Raw genomic sequence first — 17423 nt, forward strand, 5'->3', positions numbered from 1 at the left:
CTCACTTATCTGCCAGAGCAGATAAGGCTTGTGAAGACCTTAGATTAGCCCAACAGAACTTGCATAATGATCCTGGGAATTTGGGTTTGCAGAAGGAGGTTGTGCTTAAAAGGGAGTTTGCAGAAAAACTAGAGAAAGCCAACAGATGTTTTCTGTCCCAGCAAGCTAAAATTAGATTCCTAAACAACAGCGACAGAAGTTCCAAATATTTCCATGCTTCGATGAAAAGGCATACAGCCAGAAATCACATCTCTAAATTGAGAAAGGAAGATGGGGAATTTACAAATTCCTTAAAACAGGTAGCTGAGGAATTTTTATGCTTATATAAAAAACTGCTGGGTTCTGAATCTGTTTGTTCACCTGTTGACCCTGCGATTGTTGCTAGAGGTCAGATTTTGAGTAATAATGAGGCTGCTTTGAAGGTCAAAGAGGTTTCTCGTGTAGAAATTAAAGATGCACTTTTTAGTATAGGAGATGATAAGTCTCCTGGCCGGATGGTTACACAGCAAAATTTTTCAAAATGGTTTGGGGTACTGTCGGTGAGGTTGTTATAGCTGCTGTGATGGAATTTTTCTCGAAGGGCAGATTACCTAAACAATTAAACCACACTGCCATTGCTGTAATTGCTAAATCAAAGCATGCAACCTCAGTTCATGATTATCGACCTATCTCTTGTTGCAATGTTGAATACAAGATTATCTCTAAGATTATTGCAAGCAGGATCAATCCTGTCTTGGAAAAGCTTATTAACCCAGCTCAGTCAGCCTTTGTGAGACAGAGAAATAAGGTTGAGAACATTTACTTGGTCCAGGAGTTGGTGCATAAATATGCTAGGAAGAGAATATCACCTAGATGCATGCTAAAGATCGACTTAAAGAAAGCGTATGATTCCATATCCTGGAAATTTCTGAGGGAGATGCAAGAAAATCTAAACTTTGATGATAAAATGGTGAAATGGATTATGGAGTGTGTGTCCACAACTTCCTTTTCTCTTTCGTTGAATGGTGGCTTTCATGGATTCTTTGAGGGGAAGCAGGGGTTGAGACAAGGGGACCCATTATCTCCAATTCTTTTTGTCTTATGTATGGAATACTTATCAAGAATGCTGAGGTCACTTGAGGATGATGAAGATTTCAACTTTCACCCTCGATGTAGAGAACTTAAAATCACACATTTGGTTTTGTGGATGACCGAATTCTATTCTATAGAGGGTACTATTTTTCAGTTAGAAAGTTGATGGACTGCTTGGAGAGGTTCTCGGTTTGCTCTGGGCTGAAAGCTAACCCTTCAAAGTCAAACATATACACAGCTGGTTTGGGGGGACACGAGTTAGCCAGTATCAGGAACCTTACTGGTTTCTCAGAAGGAAGCTTTCCTTTTCGGTATTTGGGTATCCCATTAGCTTCTACTAGGCTCAATGTTATCCATTACTCTCCTTTGATCGCAAGAATTGATAGTATTATTGGTTCATGGCTTGTGAAAACTCTAACTTATGCAGGGAGGTTAGAATTAACCAATTCGGTGGTACAAGGAACTGAATGCTTCTGGCTCTCTATTTTCCCAGTTCCAGTGGCAGTCTTGAACCATGTGGTCAGATTGTGCAGAGTTTTTTTGTGGGGAGGTAGATCTAAGCCACTTGTTGCATGGAAAGAGGAATGTCTACCAAAGAAGGTGGTTTGGGTGTGTTTGACTTGAAAACCTGGAACAGAGCCCTTCTTACAAGATTATGGAACATCCACATGAAAAAAGATTCCCTTTGGTCGAAATGGATAAATCAGGTTTACCTAAAAGGGGGAAGTGTATGGGAAGCTACGATAAGGTATGATGACTCTCCCTTATTTAAGAAAGTGATAAGTTAAAAAATTATTGATTCAGCAGTGTGGAGGCAGTGGGGGTGCTGAACAGCAGCTCAGATCGTGGACTTCAGGAGACCATATTTCCTGTTCGGAACTTTATCAGTTTTGGAGAGATAGGGGTACCATTAGACCTTGGCATTCTTTGATTTGGAAAATGGGTTGTACACCGAAGCATTCATTCATTTTATGGCAAAGTGCTAAGAACAGGCTGCTAACAAGTGACAAATTAATAGGCAAAGATAAGGACAAGCCTTGTGTTCTCTGCAATTCTGAAGTGGAGACAGTGGATCACCTTTTTTTCAGATGCAAGGTAAGTGTAGAGGTGTGGAACTACTTAAGAGGTTGGCTTGGATGGAAGAGAGGCATGACATCATTAAAAGCAGCACTTAAATGGCTTCACAAGGAAGTTAGAGGAACTGGATTCCAAACGGTGGCGAAAAGGGCTTGCTTGGCCTCGACTGTTTACTGTCTATGGCATTTCAGCCTCGACTGTTTACCGTCTATGGCATTTCAGGAACATGAAAAAAATTGAAGGCAAGGACAAGCCGATTGAAGCTATTATAAAATATATCCAGATGCATATATATAGAACTGTGTATGAAAAATTTCCATATCTTCAGGAGCTGAGAGGGAAAGTTCTATATGTTTGATGTAAATTCTTTTGCTTTGATTGTTTCATGTTTTGATCTGGCTGGCTAGCCCCTGGGTATGCCCAGGTTAGATTGTATGTAGATGGTATGGTGGGATTTCTTTTCATGTTTGATTGTGTCAGATATGATCCCTGGGGATGCCCAGTGAACTTGTATATATTAGCTTGAGGAATATATTTACTTCTATGGATAAAAAAAACAAAAAAACAAGGTTATGCACAGCAAATCAAGGCAACAATGTGTGCTGCAGAGTTGAGCGCATGGTTTTGTATGATAGGGAGGCTGTGAATACACTATGCTTATAGGCTATAAAATCTTCAAGAAGATACAGCCAAGATTTCAAGAGCTCAGTGATGCAAAGGCTTCAAAGTCCATGCTTAAGCTCTCATTGCCACAATTAAAAAATAAAAATAAAAAAGCACCTGAAGACAGAAGCACCCATTGTACCCAGAGCCTCCTTAATGCGTTGGTCTCTGTCCCCGCTGTTTACCTGTACAGAAAATGCATAAATACCTACCATGACAAAAAGCATGCTATGCGTGGGATTGATTAAAAATATAGGGTTAAAAAGAGAATATCAGCACAGCTCAAATGTACGATATTGGGCCCAAATGATTGGGATCCCAAGTGACTTTCAAATTTTACTTCTAAAAAATGTGTTCTTAATAAATTTACATTATCATAAGAGCCACTGAAAATGCCTACCTAGGATAGAGGTGAAGATAGATGACTCAAGTAACATGAGTAACACTAATACTTACCAAGAAAGCATGTGTTATATGCACGCAAAACTCAACAGCGATGCCTACAGACATCACAAGATTAACAATGGACACTGCATTCAGCTGGATATTCAAAATTGCCATTACACCCTGCAGAGTTCCACCTTGTAAGTGCAAAGAAAGACAGAAAAGAATGGAGAACACGTAGGATTCATTACAAATCAATGGAGCATAAATACAAATTCAGAAAGAACGTAAAGAAAGAAAAGTACCATGAGATCCACAACAATCATAGCCAACACCAGTAAAATGATTGCTGAACTCCATAGACTACATATATAAAGCAAAGGAAAAAATAGTTTATAAAGATAAGAATTCCATTCAAAAATGGAAGAAAACATCTCATAACTTTTTTTCTTTTAGGAGCAAAAGTCACAAGCACAAACTAAGGCTATAATTTAAACTGAGGATTAGAATAGAATACCAACCTGCAAGTTATAACTAAACAAACAATAAATACTGCACCTGTTACATATTCAAACAAAACCAGTTAAAAAAATTTTAAGTAGACAACTGTAAGATGATATTGCATATATACACTAAATACTGAATACAAAGTTCTGGAAAAGAAGGATTTCAATAACATTGAAAAAAAAAACCAACAGAGGCAGTTATAGATTGGTGTTTTCCAACTATTCCCAATCCTAAGATGGACTATAACCCTCATACTGGAGGAAAAAAAAAATGCGAGTGAACCAGAAATAGAATGGTTGCGATTCCACTCATGTGCTTGTAAATTCCTGATTTCAGGGGTTCATGACTGCTAATCAACTGACAAGGAAAGAATTATACCATAAGACACAAGGTTAGCTCCTCAATCTTAACATAGTTTTTTTCTTTTAAATTGCAGTAATATGCCAAAAGTACATAAAATAAGATAAGAAATTGAGGTTTCAAGGAACATCTCTATCGATACAGTCTATCAATGGGTCTGTCAAAAGACAACTTATTAGGACACAACAACTGATACAGCATGAGAAATATGGTCCATAGACAAAACAAACCAGAAGATTGTTTTTTCTTTATTTTTTGTGTTTGCAGGTGTGTGTGTCAACTGTCAATGTTCAGAAGTTCAAATTCTCAAATTTACTAACCAATAGCTATAGCAAGATTGATCAATGCTGTTCTCCATATGTCAAGATATTGCTCAAAAAACATGTAAAACACTGAATATGGAAATATCTGGATCTGCACCACCAAAACAAAAAAAAAAATATTATTTTCTAAGAAAACATTACAAAGACAAAGTGAATGCTGCAATCACAATGTAAAGATGACAGAAGTCTTGTATAGAAAGCTCAACATCTGGACAAGGTAAGATTACCGTACAATAGTATCTGAAAAGATTTGGTCTCAAATATAAAAATCCAGTCAATAGCGCTTCTTACAAAGAATAAAAATTGCCTCCTATCATCATATAATGCTTAAACTTCATGTAAACCAAGCCTAGGAACACCAATGAAGAGATTGAGAACAATATTTTTCGTAGTTCTCAACATTGTCTGCTGCAGTATTAAAAAGTAAAGCTTCCTTTCAAAGAATAATTTAGAAGTAAGCTTTATGTTCATGCTAACAATGAGGACTGCCCAACCCACACCCCTCTTAACCAAACCCTTCCTAGTCCCCAATGTTGTTAAAATATGCCAATATGGATTATATAACCATCCTACAATCAAGAAATCACAAAACTATTTTCCACAACTGAGCAAGCTCTGATTTTGGCCTAGGCATCCTCTGTAAGTTTCAACTTTGCTTTATTTAATGAATTTATGTCCTTCGCCCTCAGCAATTTGGCAATTTCTTAATCCTTCTTTCTCTCACCTGCTCTCTTAAATTTTAACCTTGCTTCATTCTCTAATTTCTATTAAATTTTATTACACCTTCTCACTTAAAGTACTAGAAATCGTGAAATATAACTTTTATGATATTGTTTATTTAATATGGATTTTACGACAAAAAAAATAACGACACCTTAAATCGCACTTGTATGAATCCTTATTCACTGTGGTTTTTGGTCCATAAAATATAACAATGCAATTAAGCAATGTCACAATTCAAAGAGTAATTTTATTTTCCTAACCTGTATTCATAACCCCAATTAGGATTGGCTCATTATAGATAATTGCCTGAAATTCATAAAATGCCAGATGGATACTTAAGTTTTTTAGATTTAAATATTATTTTTCTAGTTCATATATTCTCATAACTGATCATAAAATCCTCCCAACAATTCAAGGTGGGATCCTGATTTTAACAAATTGATGGTCCCTATCCACCAAAAAGATAACAAGATATGTAGATCACATAAAATATATAATAGCCATTTAATGTAGTCTCAATGAATTTTGACATGACATAATTTTTCTTTCCTTTGCCTCAACACAAAAATAAAATAAAACAAACTCTAATATATTTCAAAGCTAAAATTTTAAAATAAAAAATTAAAAAATAAAAGGAAAGAATAGATATAACTTCATGTTTCAGAAGAACTGATTACCTTTAAAGAATCAGAAACCTTTGAAGAGAACTCTCGTGCAGCCCTCATTGAATTAACATAGTCTATCTGAAGTAATTTACAGCTAGATTAAATGAGGGACATCACACAACACAAGATGGGAAAATAAATTAATATCATTTTAGTTCCAACAATCCAAAGGCAGTAAGGCATTGTCGTACTTGCTTGTTAAGGGGTGTGTGATATGTACGGAACTCTGATGCTTGAATAACACCATTCTCATACCCTGATGATCGGATAGAAGCAAATAACTCCAAATTAGAGATAACAGGGGCTAAAAACCATGAGATTTATCAAGTAAACTGTTACACTATACGCACAAGCATAGGCACAAATTCTCTATGGTGGAAGAACATATATAAACTCTTTCAAACCTTTCAGTTCCACACTGTTAGTGTACGCCCCATGGCCACCTTTAGCACAATCGGCAGAGGGTAGAGAACTAAGAAACCATGGAAGTTTATTCCTGAATTGTGCTGTAGATGGACGATCATTATGCAAATCAGAGTGATGGAAACACTGCACAACTCAAAAAATGTTAGTGGCTAAAAACTTTTCAATTTCAAGTTAAGAAAATACAACTTCACAATTGACATACAAATTGCACTAACCCTACCAACCAGGCAAAAAATTTACTTTTATGGTTTCCCAATAAAGAATGTGTAGATTACCGTGGTACAATCTTTGCATACTCCACCCAAGCCACAAGAACTTCCATCAGAAGAACAACATGGAGGCTGGAAGAAATATTGTTTACTTCAGTAATAATTGCATAAAATGGGATAAATAATGCAGTCAAAATTGAACATTAAAAATTGATTTATAACAACATATTGCAATCGATTGTGATTATGCACGTTTAAGTGTATTCAAATAAAAGGTGTTGTAGCTGCGATTTATGGAGCTAGAAAATAATTAGATACAAGGCTTCAAATTCAAATTTAATGCCCACCATTTTGAAATATTTCAAATTTTCAGTCCTCACAATATTTTTGACCTCTTGAAATCAAATTTTAAGTATTTAAAGAGCGTTTGAAATTCCACAATGTTAACAGGGATTGTGTCCACAACTATAACTGGTTCTGAAGACCACATTAAAAAACTTTATCTAGAACAATTGTAAACTGGGAGGGGAAAAATCATGCAATGCACAAGTCATGGAAAGAAAGAGCTTGACTGAAACATTTTACATATCTGGGAAGAGCATATTACTTATTTCAAAGGAAACGAGACTCTTTAGGAAGAACTAAATAATTTCCATCTGACAAATCTGAGTAAACCATTGACCTGATCATCGGGAGGACAATAAGTTCCATTTGAAAATTTCCGACAGCAACCAAAGGCTTCCGGAGAGAGCCAGACAAGGAAATCATCAAGCCATGAAGCAGCTGGTTTAGCAATGTAGCTTGATTCTGGTATCAAGGATGCTCGAGCGATCTGCCAAAGACAAGAGTCATATTAAGCAGAATTCAACTACAGGCATAGGGATAAAGAGCAAGAGGGAAAAGATCAGAACACACATTGAATTGCCACAGGAAAAAAAAAAGGAGGAAAATGCCCAAAAGAATCATGTTTGCTGATAAAAAAAGACGAAAAACCTGGCAAACTTAACTTTTCAATGAACTAAACCAAAATAAGCAAATTCCAATTGAAATGTTCAGCAAAGAGGAAAAGGGCAATGGATAAGCGGTGGAGTAGTGAATAAAATAACCGACATGGAAGCTGATATACATGACATTACAGTAAACAAGCCCCTTGTATTAGGGCATATGAAATGACTAAATGAGTAATGAAAAGCCAAATGCATGGTGAAGGACGCTGCAAAAATGATGTCTTAAGATTTATATCTAAAAAAGAATGATTTTACCTCATTTAAAAGAGAACCTGAATCACATTGGCTAATGGAGCACAACTGGTTTGTATGCCTTGATTCTGAACTGAGGAGAAAAAGAACCCAATATTATATGTAGAGTAGAAATTCAAAACTGAAGCCTTCCATTTCAAAATTAAAATGAGAATTTTGTGTGCTTTCTGAAATGGGAAACTGAATTTTATCTTTATTTGAAGACATGTGACAGATTCAATATTTTCCTCAAGTCCTTTGGGACTTCAGCTCATGCACGTAAGTGCCTATGCTATGCCAAAGACCGAAGGGCAAAGAGGTTCTATTTTGAATGGCTTCCACTAGATTAATAAGAGAACAAGATTAAGTCTGCCCTTAATCACATCACAGACACAATTGACAATTGCAGCAGGTTTAGTCTGCCCTAAATATTGGCACAATATAGAAAATTGACTCTAAGAACTAGATAGAAAGAACAGTATTGTGTTTAAAAACACTTCTATCATACAAATTTATTGCATTAGCTTTTTGTGTGTGGTGTCATTTAAAGCTCAATCAAGCATTAAACCATATTTGAGCACACATTAAACCATTTTTGTTGATAATGCCATTAAATGTTTAAAAATACCTAACACTTATCAGAAGTATCATAGAAATTTTACAAAATATGTACAAAACGATCATAAATAAAATAAAGATTATCAAGATGTTCTTAAATGGTTCCTCTGGAGAAAATAAGAAAGATACTATTATATGTGAAGGTCACAGGTTGAAGTCACAGAAACAGCCTCCCCAAATTTGTATGTAAGGCTGCGCACATTTTCCCATCTTCAAACCCCAATATGGCATGCAAGGCCTGTGCACTAGGTGTTCCGTCATATAAATATTTTAGATCATTTAATTCTTCAATATATATGTTATCTACATAATATTATTACATATTTTAAAAGAGTACACACTGTCGACAAAAGCATAAATATTCTTGGGCTAAAATCTTAGTGAAAATAAATGTGTGGCATGGAAGTTATATATTGGGTAAAGGTGGAGATTGTATTCACTCATCTTTTAGGATGATATTGACCTGAGTTCCAAGAACCTCCTTACTAGGTAAAGCTTCCTATTGGAAGCCTGACTCGGTGCTTTTTAAACAGGATCTTGGTAAAACTCACTCAAATCACAACAAAATCTAGCTCCCCGAATGACTCTCATCATTATAAAGATCAAAAAAAGTTTGATACATCATAGGTCTTTTATTATTTTAGATTAAATGGAGATAAATTCTCAAGATGATTTTACAACATCTGAGGCATTTTTATAGGAAAATACTGTTTCTTTTCTGAAAATATTACAAGTTGCTTTTTATTTTACAGTTCCATACAATAACTTTTGCCACTTTTACATATTACAAGACGTTTCTAAACCACACTTGTTCCCACTCCATAATGAGCATGTTCAAGTTTCAACAGCATACTCACTAGTAATATTTAAAAAGAAGCATGTGGTTACATGCACAATGTATAAACTGAAAATTTGATCTTAATTGAATTCAGAGAACAATGAAGTTAAGATGAAGGGTATCACACCAGCGACAGAAGGGAAAATGCAATAACACCATGATACCTATAGTTGTAATTCTTCACAACAAAATACAATGGTGGCCCAATTCTAAGATACTCTGAAACATTATCAAAGTAACCCTGCAGGAATTAAAAATGATGTGTCAAAATATATACCAGTGAGAATATTACACAACATACATATTCAAGGAAATGAAGAGGTTTCAGAATCAGACCTGAAGATAAGAGTCTTGGGGCAGAACAATCTTTTGCTCCAGACCAGGTTCAATCCTAGTACATAATGCCTATGAGGTTCATAACATGAGAAATCAAATGAAGAAATAAAAAGGCACCCAATCATTTTAAATATTAAAAAAAAAAAGAGAATCAGAAAAAATAAATAATCAGCATCAAACACAACTACAGGAAGACAAAAACAAAAACAGAGCAACTTACAATGCTTGCCATTGTAAAAGCAACAAAGACAGAAACAACAACTATTTTAACTCCCCAAATACTGAGAATGGATGCATGAACCTCCTGAAAATAGGTGAAGAAACCCTGAAGTTTAGAATGAAAATACACAATAGAAAAGGCAAAGATCCTTAAAGAAACAACCATCAATTGAAATTACTCTACTAATTTCCGAACAGACATCAACAAATAAACATTTAACAAAGGAAATGTCAAAAAGAATTAAGTATTTACATAAAGACAACTCAAATTTAAATAAAGAAACTTTTCTGCATAAATATGTGGAAATTTTTCTTGGACTTATCAAGTTGACCCGATAACACCTATGTGTCCATGAACACGCATGTGTGCATGTGATTTTTTATATGCAAGTATCATGAGCTGAAAAGAGTTATACCAAGTTAGCCAACAATATTCAACAAAGCCTCATCCCAACGACACTGGCATCTCACACACACACACATGTACATATATTATCATATTCTACATACTGAATATTGTTCTTAACATTAAAGTCATTACAACATAACATAGAGGACAATGTTTACAAGGAACTTCAAGCAGGCTCCAAAAGATAAAAACATTCCAATCCTCATCCTTAACCATCACAACAAATACCAATCCACCAGTATCATAATCAGATTATGGTACGATAAAACTAGTTCATCCATTTTGAGTAACCCAGTATAATATTTATTTACCTTCATGTATCGAGCCAGTAAACCAGGTTTCCTCTGACCAATACCTAAACTTCCATAAGATGTTATTCAATCAGAATCATGATAATTTCAAAACAAGATATGAAAATTTATAGTGCTGAAGATAAACGTGTCAAATAGTGCAGGTCAAAATACATGAGGAAAATGCTCAAATAAACATGAATTGCAGGAGCACTCACAATTACCTTTATCAGAATCAGAGTTTGATGAAGGGATTTTTATACATGGAAAACAATCAACTCTCCTATCCTCAGCTCTCAAAAAGTCAAAAACTATCAATGCAACAAAGGCAGTAATTTGCAAAAGGAAGTCCAGGAGAACAGCCAATGCTGCCACAAAAAGAGAAAAAAAAATCAATAACAATAATAATAATATTTGCACAAAATTTAATTAAGAGGGAGAAATTTTCTGACCTGCAAACATGGAGAACACTCGACATGCAGGCATAGGAATAAAACTTCCAACTGCAAAAGCTAAAACCTCCGATAGACTAGCAAGTGTAATGGATGGTCCAACTTCCACAAGTGCATTACTTATTCGTCCCTCTAGGGGCAGCTCCAATGGTTGCCGCTTAACAGCATGCACCAGGATACACATGTTATCCACACCAACCTGATGTGAAACAAATAGATCAACAATTTCTAAGCAAAAATTGAAACGGGGGGGCAGAAGTATCCAATAATGATCAGGGCAAATATGCAATATTTTCAATTTTTGTATTATGGCTCAATGGGGATTGGCCATCCTTTGCATCCAAATGGCTTAATGTTTATGCTATATAGGATAGTACATACTCTTGTACAAAGTTTTATATATATATCAAACATAATTTAAGGCATAACATATCATTTTAATTAATTTGTATATTGATAAAATAGAAGTTTTCCATGTTCTAATTTTTTATCAGCTTGGGATTGGATCTATCCTTAACTAGTCTGTATTAGATATTTTTTCTTTTAAAATCTAAAATAGTATCAGCCATATCAGTTGACACTGGAGAAATTTACACAGAATGCAAGTTCTAGGTATCCTTTGGTATTATTGTCAAAAATTATGAAAATGAAAACCAGAAATGAAAATTGGCAACCTGTTTAATAAATATTCCCAAAACTAAAACAAATTAAAAACCTAATTGAATGAATGTTCATTTTTGTCCTTGAATCTATAACAATTAAAAAATATAATTAGAATAATGAAAATGCAAAAATAAAAATACAAATTAGAAAAGATAAAAATTAACTATAATTATTTTACTTGATTAGTATACTTTTGAACTCTCTTTTTAGTGCTCCATGAACAATCGTATTATATATGAAGGTTGAAAAATTAGACCTTCATATGAATGTTTCTAAACTTGCTTTTGTTTCTTCAAATTTTTAGAAATTTTAGGGATATTTTTACTTTTATTTTGTTTTAACTTCACATGGCAATTTTATTTTAATTTTTTCATTGAAAATTTCTGTACACAATGATTTAATCTACAAACAAGGATTTTGGATATTAAAGTATTGCAGCAACAAGTTAGCACAATATGTAAATAAATGAAAACCAAAAATCAGTTGTTGCCACAACAATTGAAAACCAACAATAGAAACTAAAAACTAGCAATGCAGACAAACGCATTGTAGCAACTTGCTTCTTCATTATACTGCAATGAAATGAAAACAGGAAATAGAAGCAAAACCAAATAGTCCCTTAATTTAACAGCCAATGCAAATCTTCCCATTCTATCATACAAGATCATTAGAAGCATAACATAAAATTCAAAGGCAAACACAAAACTTACAGCTAGAACGAGAAAAGGAATGACTTCCATGATGATTAGTGTAGATTTTACTCCAATGGCACTGAAGAATCCTACTGAACCAAGAACAGAGAGCATGACCAGTGCAACTCCACAAAGACCGAGCAATATCTGAGATCCAAAGAATCATACAGCGTAAACAATTAAGAGGATAGAAAGGGCAGACCTTCCATCGGTGAACTAGCATTTTTATGTACACTAATCAACATGCATGTCAACAGGTGCATTGCACTCGCATGTGAAAATTTGATGCATGAAGAAATTAAGGTAAATGGAGCAAGCCAAGTTCAATTAAGTAGATAAATTCTGTAATTCAAATAAATAATAATAATAAAAATCAATGGATAGAGTTCTTTTATTGCAAAGAATAAATTAGGAAAATTTCGGGTATCAAATAAGTAAGAGTTTGTTCAGAATTGAATGATTTTTATCATGCTAAACGTTAGGTGTAAATTAGGCATACCTTTAAGATTAAAAAAGGGATTATCATAATACTAAATACAAGGTTGAGGATTCCAACAAAATAATTTAAACTATTTGTAGTTTTATATATAACGTAGATAATACAAGGTTTCAAAGAGTGACAAAGAAAATGTGATATAGGAAACAAGTATCAGCATAATGATAAAGGAGACCCCCGTTGACAACCATTTATATTTTGAGAAATTTATAAGCAATATTAAGTGAAATAGTATTAAGTAATCCACTAGACCATCCACCATCAAAAGCTTGATGACATATTAATTCTCTTGTTCTAGGCTCTATATTCCAAGTGATCTTCACTCCAGAGAGTAAAATATCCATTGTGTAGTTGACATAAAATATCAGAATAAGCTAAACTAAAAGCATTAAGTTCAGAAAGAGGGGGAAAAGAAAATTTCCTTCCTCCCAAAAAATCTTTATCACATTAAGAAAGCGCCAAAATGAAGATATGTGAGAATGGCCATTTGAATTCAATGCTATCATTTTTTGTGCACATACGACACTGAGAAAATAAACTACCACTTACCATCCACAAAGAAAGATGGTGTGATTTACATTAGGTCAATAATTATTATTTGAGAATGAATGCTATCACACAGATGCCAAAAAACTCTTTGAGTTTTACGTTTGGTTCACGAGATACCCGTTCCTAGGAATAGGATGAAATACAGTGAGAATGTAATAAAAATTGAATAGGGATGTAATAACCTTTTTTTTAAAAAGCCGCTCACGCAAAAATTTGCATTATTCCATCCAACATGCAAGATGATGCGAATAGAGATTCAGATGGTGAAATTGGAGAATATTCATTCCTTGCCTAAACCATGTTCCAGATTCAAAAAAAAATTGCATTATTATTTGCTCTATGGTAGTAACAACTTTTTTTTTTATTTTTTATTTTTTGGCATAAACTATCAAATTCTATTGCAACCACTCTATTCCTATGATTACACATTCCGGCTTCTGCAAACCAAAAGTAATCTAACAAGTCAAATTCCAAGATGCATAACTTAAGTATATGAAGACAAAACAAAGCTGAAACCATGAGGGAGATCATACCTTGGAGGAAATATAAAAGAAGGATACCCGATTCATATCGCCCAAAGTCAAAGAAATGTAAGCAAACATCACAAGATAGCTAATCTGAAATCCAAGAAGCAGAAAATAAACAAAAAATTAGAATTCAATATCAGAACAAAATTGCATGGTTGCATCTTTAACAGTTTCAGTGACCATACACATGGATGTAGATTGATATTTCCATGATGAAATATGCAGACCTTCAAGCCTTTAAAGAGAAAAGAATTAAGAAAATAGATGAAAAAGGAAAAGAGGCGGCACCCTCACCAATATAGTTATGGCATCTGCGGTACTTTCTCTTTTTAGTTCTTCCTCAATCGAGCTTTCCGATGAAAATGAAAGTGTTAGATTTTGAGATTGCACCAATGTCAATAGCTCATCCTGTCACATCACATGCGAAACAATCAAGAGAAAAAATGAAATCATGAGTAAATTAATAACAACTTTCAAAAGATAATCCTAGGAGAGCAACGTTATGTCCCAACTAATTGGCTAATCCACAAGAATCCTTTTTGCATATAGTGATGGGTTGCCATTCTTTCTTGACAAACAAAAATTGAATTTTAATTGCAGCACAAAAGTAGGGGTTTCACTAATTGCCCCCATTGACATTCATTGTTTCTCAACCATTATAATCCTTTATCAAAGAACTCACTAATTAAAACACACAAAATATTTTATCATTTCTCAAAAATTGGCTCTTTTCAATTCTTGGAAAACAATTTTGAAATTTCTCCCCCAAACTAATCTTCTGCATAAATTTCATTTTTCCATTTTCAAAAATAAGAGCTTTGAAAACAATACCAAACAGGTCCAGGATTGTGGGAAGAGTTTATGCTAGCGAGAGGCATATAGTTCAAAGTGGAACATGTTTACAGGGAGGCGAATAAAAGTGCAGATTTCTTTACCAAACAGAGTGAATCTGGTATTTCTCGATCATATAGTTGTCAGGATGATCTTCCTCGGCAAGTCAAGGGAATGATTCGATTGGATTTGTTGGGTTTTCCTTCTTTGCGCTCATGATGTTTTGTGTTATCTTATGGAGTTTTGTTTGTTTTCCACTTTTAGAGGTTTAGTTCTTAGTTTTTTTTTTCTTTTTTGTTTGGTTGCTGGTCTTTGGTTTTTTGGTTTGGTTTATGTTAGTTAAGTTAGTTTTAGGGTCTCGGAGTTTACTTTTGTTGTCCCAAAATCTCAAGATTGGAACCACGGTATTCCTCTGTCGTAAGTGAGGGGTTTTCTAATAAAGCTAGGAGGTGCCGCCCTCTTTTACCAAAAAAAAAAAAAAGGATTGTCACTAAAAAATTGAAGAAACAGAAAAACAAAGTGCATACTTTTGCTAGCTGAATGAAAGCCTTTTCCCAAGCCACTGCCTTTTGAGTTCTATTTCCTTCTTTATCAATCGCGTTGTTTACAGGATAAGTCACTATAAATGCAGAAGCCTGTCTCAGAAACATTATCATAAGGTTAACATAAAATACAATTGTATGTTTAACATAAAAAGAATGCAAAAAATTACCTCAGAAAAATTGTTCCCAGAGAAGCCCCCTAATGCAGTGCTTGGATCAAGTGGGGCTTTAAAAGCACTCCTGCATTTATCCGCAGATGCATAATTCTGAATGCAGCACACAGCATAAGTAGGCATTTGGTCGCACAGAAACAGTATAATTGGGGGAAAATGCATTTTTAAAGAAGTACTTTAAAAAATCATTCATCATGCCTACTGTGTCCAAAATTGAAAGAGAACTCCAAGTGTACTTAAATGTAAAACCTTCAAGCGTCACACATAGAAAAATCTTTCATCACACCTTAGGTGTCCAAAGTAGAAAAACATAAGAACAACAATACTTAAATTTAAAGCCCAGTTAACAGATGGAAATATCTTTAATTCAGATAAGATCCAGGAAACAGTACATATGGATAGAAATTACTGATCCAGTTTTGAATAATGGGTTCAATCTTATATAGGGATCGTTTGGAACCACTTATAATAAAGTACTTCTCCTGCAGTAATGTCCAATTGCAAGAAGCATTTATAGATAAGAGTTTTACCAATCCAGTGCTGGATCATGGTTCAAACATCTCAGTGTAAAAAGTTGACTGAACATACAATAGCACTATACCTGATTGATTACGTAAATCAGTGATATTAACCACAGCATTTGAACACATTTTCGAGATAGGTTTTCCTTCTTTCGACCAAAAGCAGCATTAGAATGGCCACCATCATAAGAAATACAACAGTGAAAAGCCAAGGATCATAGTATTTTTTTTTTTATCTGATCCAGTGTCTTAAGTCTTTCCGTTTATGACTTAGGATGCAGATTTATGAGACACTGAATTGGATTTAAAATTAGTATTGTCATCAGGATCATATAAATTAAGTATATACAGATTATGAATCATGAAATTAAAAGCTAAAAATTTTCTTGTTGCAGTTATCTTCCAAGCCTCAAAAATGTGTATTGCGGAAACTAAACCACTCCCACCAACTTGCTCAACATTTCACATCCTAGAAGCTTTTATGTGTTATTTTATTGGGGAGCGCCAATAAAAACAACAGATAATCAACATGCATAAAAGGTTTAACATACAAACAAATGACACAAGTCTTTACAATATAGTGATGGAAATTATCAAAATATACCTGAAAACAATATTCAGCATGTTCAACTCCTCCATAATCGTCATAATTTTTGGCATCGAACTTGAAATACTATGGGAAGAAAAATAAATGTGTCGATAACTAAAAATCAAAAAGTAAGGTGCCCAGCCATAATGTTATGATTAATTTTTAGAGCTGGAGATCAGTTAGAAATATATCCAAGTTGAAATAATTAGATTAAAAATAAAGATGAAACAGATCTGTGCATGATGGAGAAACTTGTGTGGTGCACAACTCTTTTTAAGGCACACTATTGAACTCAATCACTTCTTTTTGCTGCAGAACCACTCTAAACAAGCACTTAGTGCTGAAATATTTATTAAAACTTAAAAATGAGAAGGGAATTATTTGCCCATGCATTCAGTGCAGATCTCACAAAGGGGCAGTCCATCACCTTCTCAAAACATGCTTTTCATTCTTATACTTAATTATTGGACTTAAATATCGGTTGACTTTGCCAAAGAATGTTCTTAACTTATTAAAAGTTAGTACAACACTATTCTAATCTTTGGTGAAGGCTGTGAAGCATTCTCCACGTCCCATATCTTGAAATTGTTGCAGAGATAATAGCCAAAATTTTGCACTTATTAGGGTTTTGGAAAAAGATTGAAGCCTATTTTTATTTTGGTCCTCACTTTTCAAAGAATTTCACCGTGATGGTTTTGAATTTTAGGTAACTTGGGGATATTTTTCACATATACCACCTGGACGCAGACCACACATGTTTGAGAACTGTGCAAATTGATACCTGCAGAACACTTTGAGTGGCACAATCCTGGCCAAGTGGCTTCATGCAAATGTCAGTCAGAGAAACCACTGACCCAGAATAATTGGCACGGATCCCATCAACCTGTCAAATTGAGTTAGTTGCCATAAAATAGAGAAGAAAAACACAGCTAGGTTATTAACAACATTTTTTTTAAATTATACTGGGAAAAAATAATGGAAAGTTGTGAACAATATAAGAAAATATAACGTGTTAAGCTTGTGGGCCAAATG

General features: G+C 34.2%; 1 protein-coding gene across 2 annotated transcripts in view; it reads right to left on the minus strand.

Moving 5' to 3' along the window:
• Nucleotides 1–17423, minus strand: part of LOC131162209 (uncharacterized) — a 32452-nt gene that overhangs the window by 1623 nt on the left and 13406 nt on the right. The window contains exons 13-36 of one of the 2 annotated variants that reach the window (XM_058118438.1): nucleotides 17173–17274; nucleotides 16407–16475; nucleotides 15279–15374; nucleotides 15094–15201; nucleotides 14030–14143; nucleotides 13742–13825; nucleotides 12182–12310; nucleotides 10809–11007; nucleotides 10581–10724; nucleotides 10378–10421; nucleotides 9659–9742; nucleotides 9439–9507; nucleotides 9267–9343; nucleotides 7671–7740; nucleotides 7091–7240; nucleotides 6475–6540; nucleotides 6178–6322; nucleotides 5965–6029; nucleotides 5786–5851; nucleotides 4383–4476; nucleotides 3717–3753; nucleotides 3501–3558; nucleotides 3268–3378; nucleotides 2929–2996 (exon numbers count right to left, since the gene is read on the minus strand). In XM_058118438.1, coding sequence (XP_057974421.1) covers nucleotides 2929–2996; nucleotides 3268–3378; nucleotides 3501–3558; nucleotides 3717–3753; nucleotides 4383–4476; nucleotides 5786–5851; nucleotides 5965–6029; nucleotides 6178–6322; nucleotides 6475–6540; nucleotides 7091–7240; nucleotides 7671–7740; nucleotides 9267–9343; nucleotides 9439–9507; nucleotides 9659–9742; nucleotides 10378–10421; nucleotides 10581–10724; nucleotides 10809–11007; nucleotides 12182–12310; nucleotides 13742–13825; nucleotides 14030–14143; nucleotides 15094–15201; nucleotides 15279–15374; nucleotides 16407–16475; nucleotides 17173–17274 — 2249 coding nt within the window. The remainder of the gene's footprint in view (nucleotides 1–2928; nucleotides 2997–3267; nucleotides 3379–3500; nucleotides 3559–3716; nucleotides 3754–4382; nucleotides 4477–5785; nucleotides 5852–5964; nucleotides 6030–6177; nucleotides 6323–6474; nucleotides 6541–7090; nucleotides 7241–7670; nucleotides 7741–9266; nucleotides 9344–9438; nucleotides 9508–9658; nucleotides 9743–10377; nucleotides 10422–10580; nucleotides 10725–10808; nucleotides 11008–12181; nucleotides 12311–13741; nucleotides 13826–14029; nucleotides 14144–15093; nucleotides 15202–15278; nucleotides 15375–16406; nucleotides 16476–17172; nucleotides 17275–17423) is intronic. The other variant, XM_058118439.1, reaches the window with a different exon arrangement.

This window comes from Malania oleifera, chromosome 8, assembly GCF_029873635.1.
Source record: "Malania oleifera isolate guangnan ecotype guangnan chromosome 8, ASM2987363v1, whole genome shotgun sequence".
NCBI classification, from domain to species: domain Eukaryota; kingdom Viridiplantae; phylum Streptophyta; class Magnoliopsida; order Santalales; family Ximeniaceae; genus Malania; species Malania oleifera.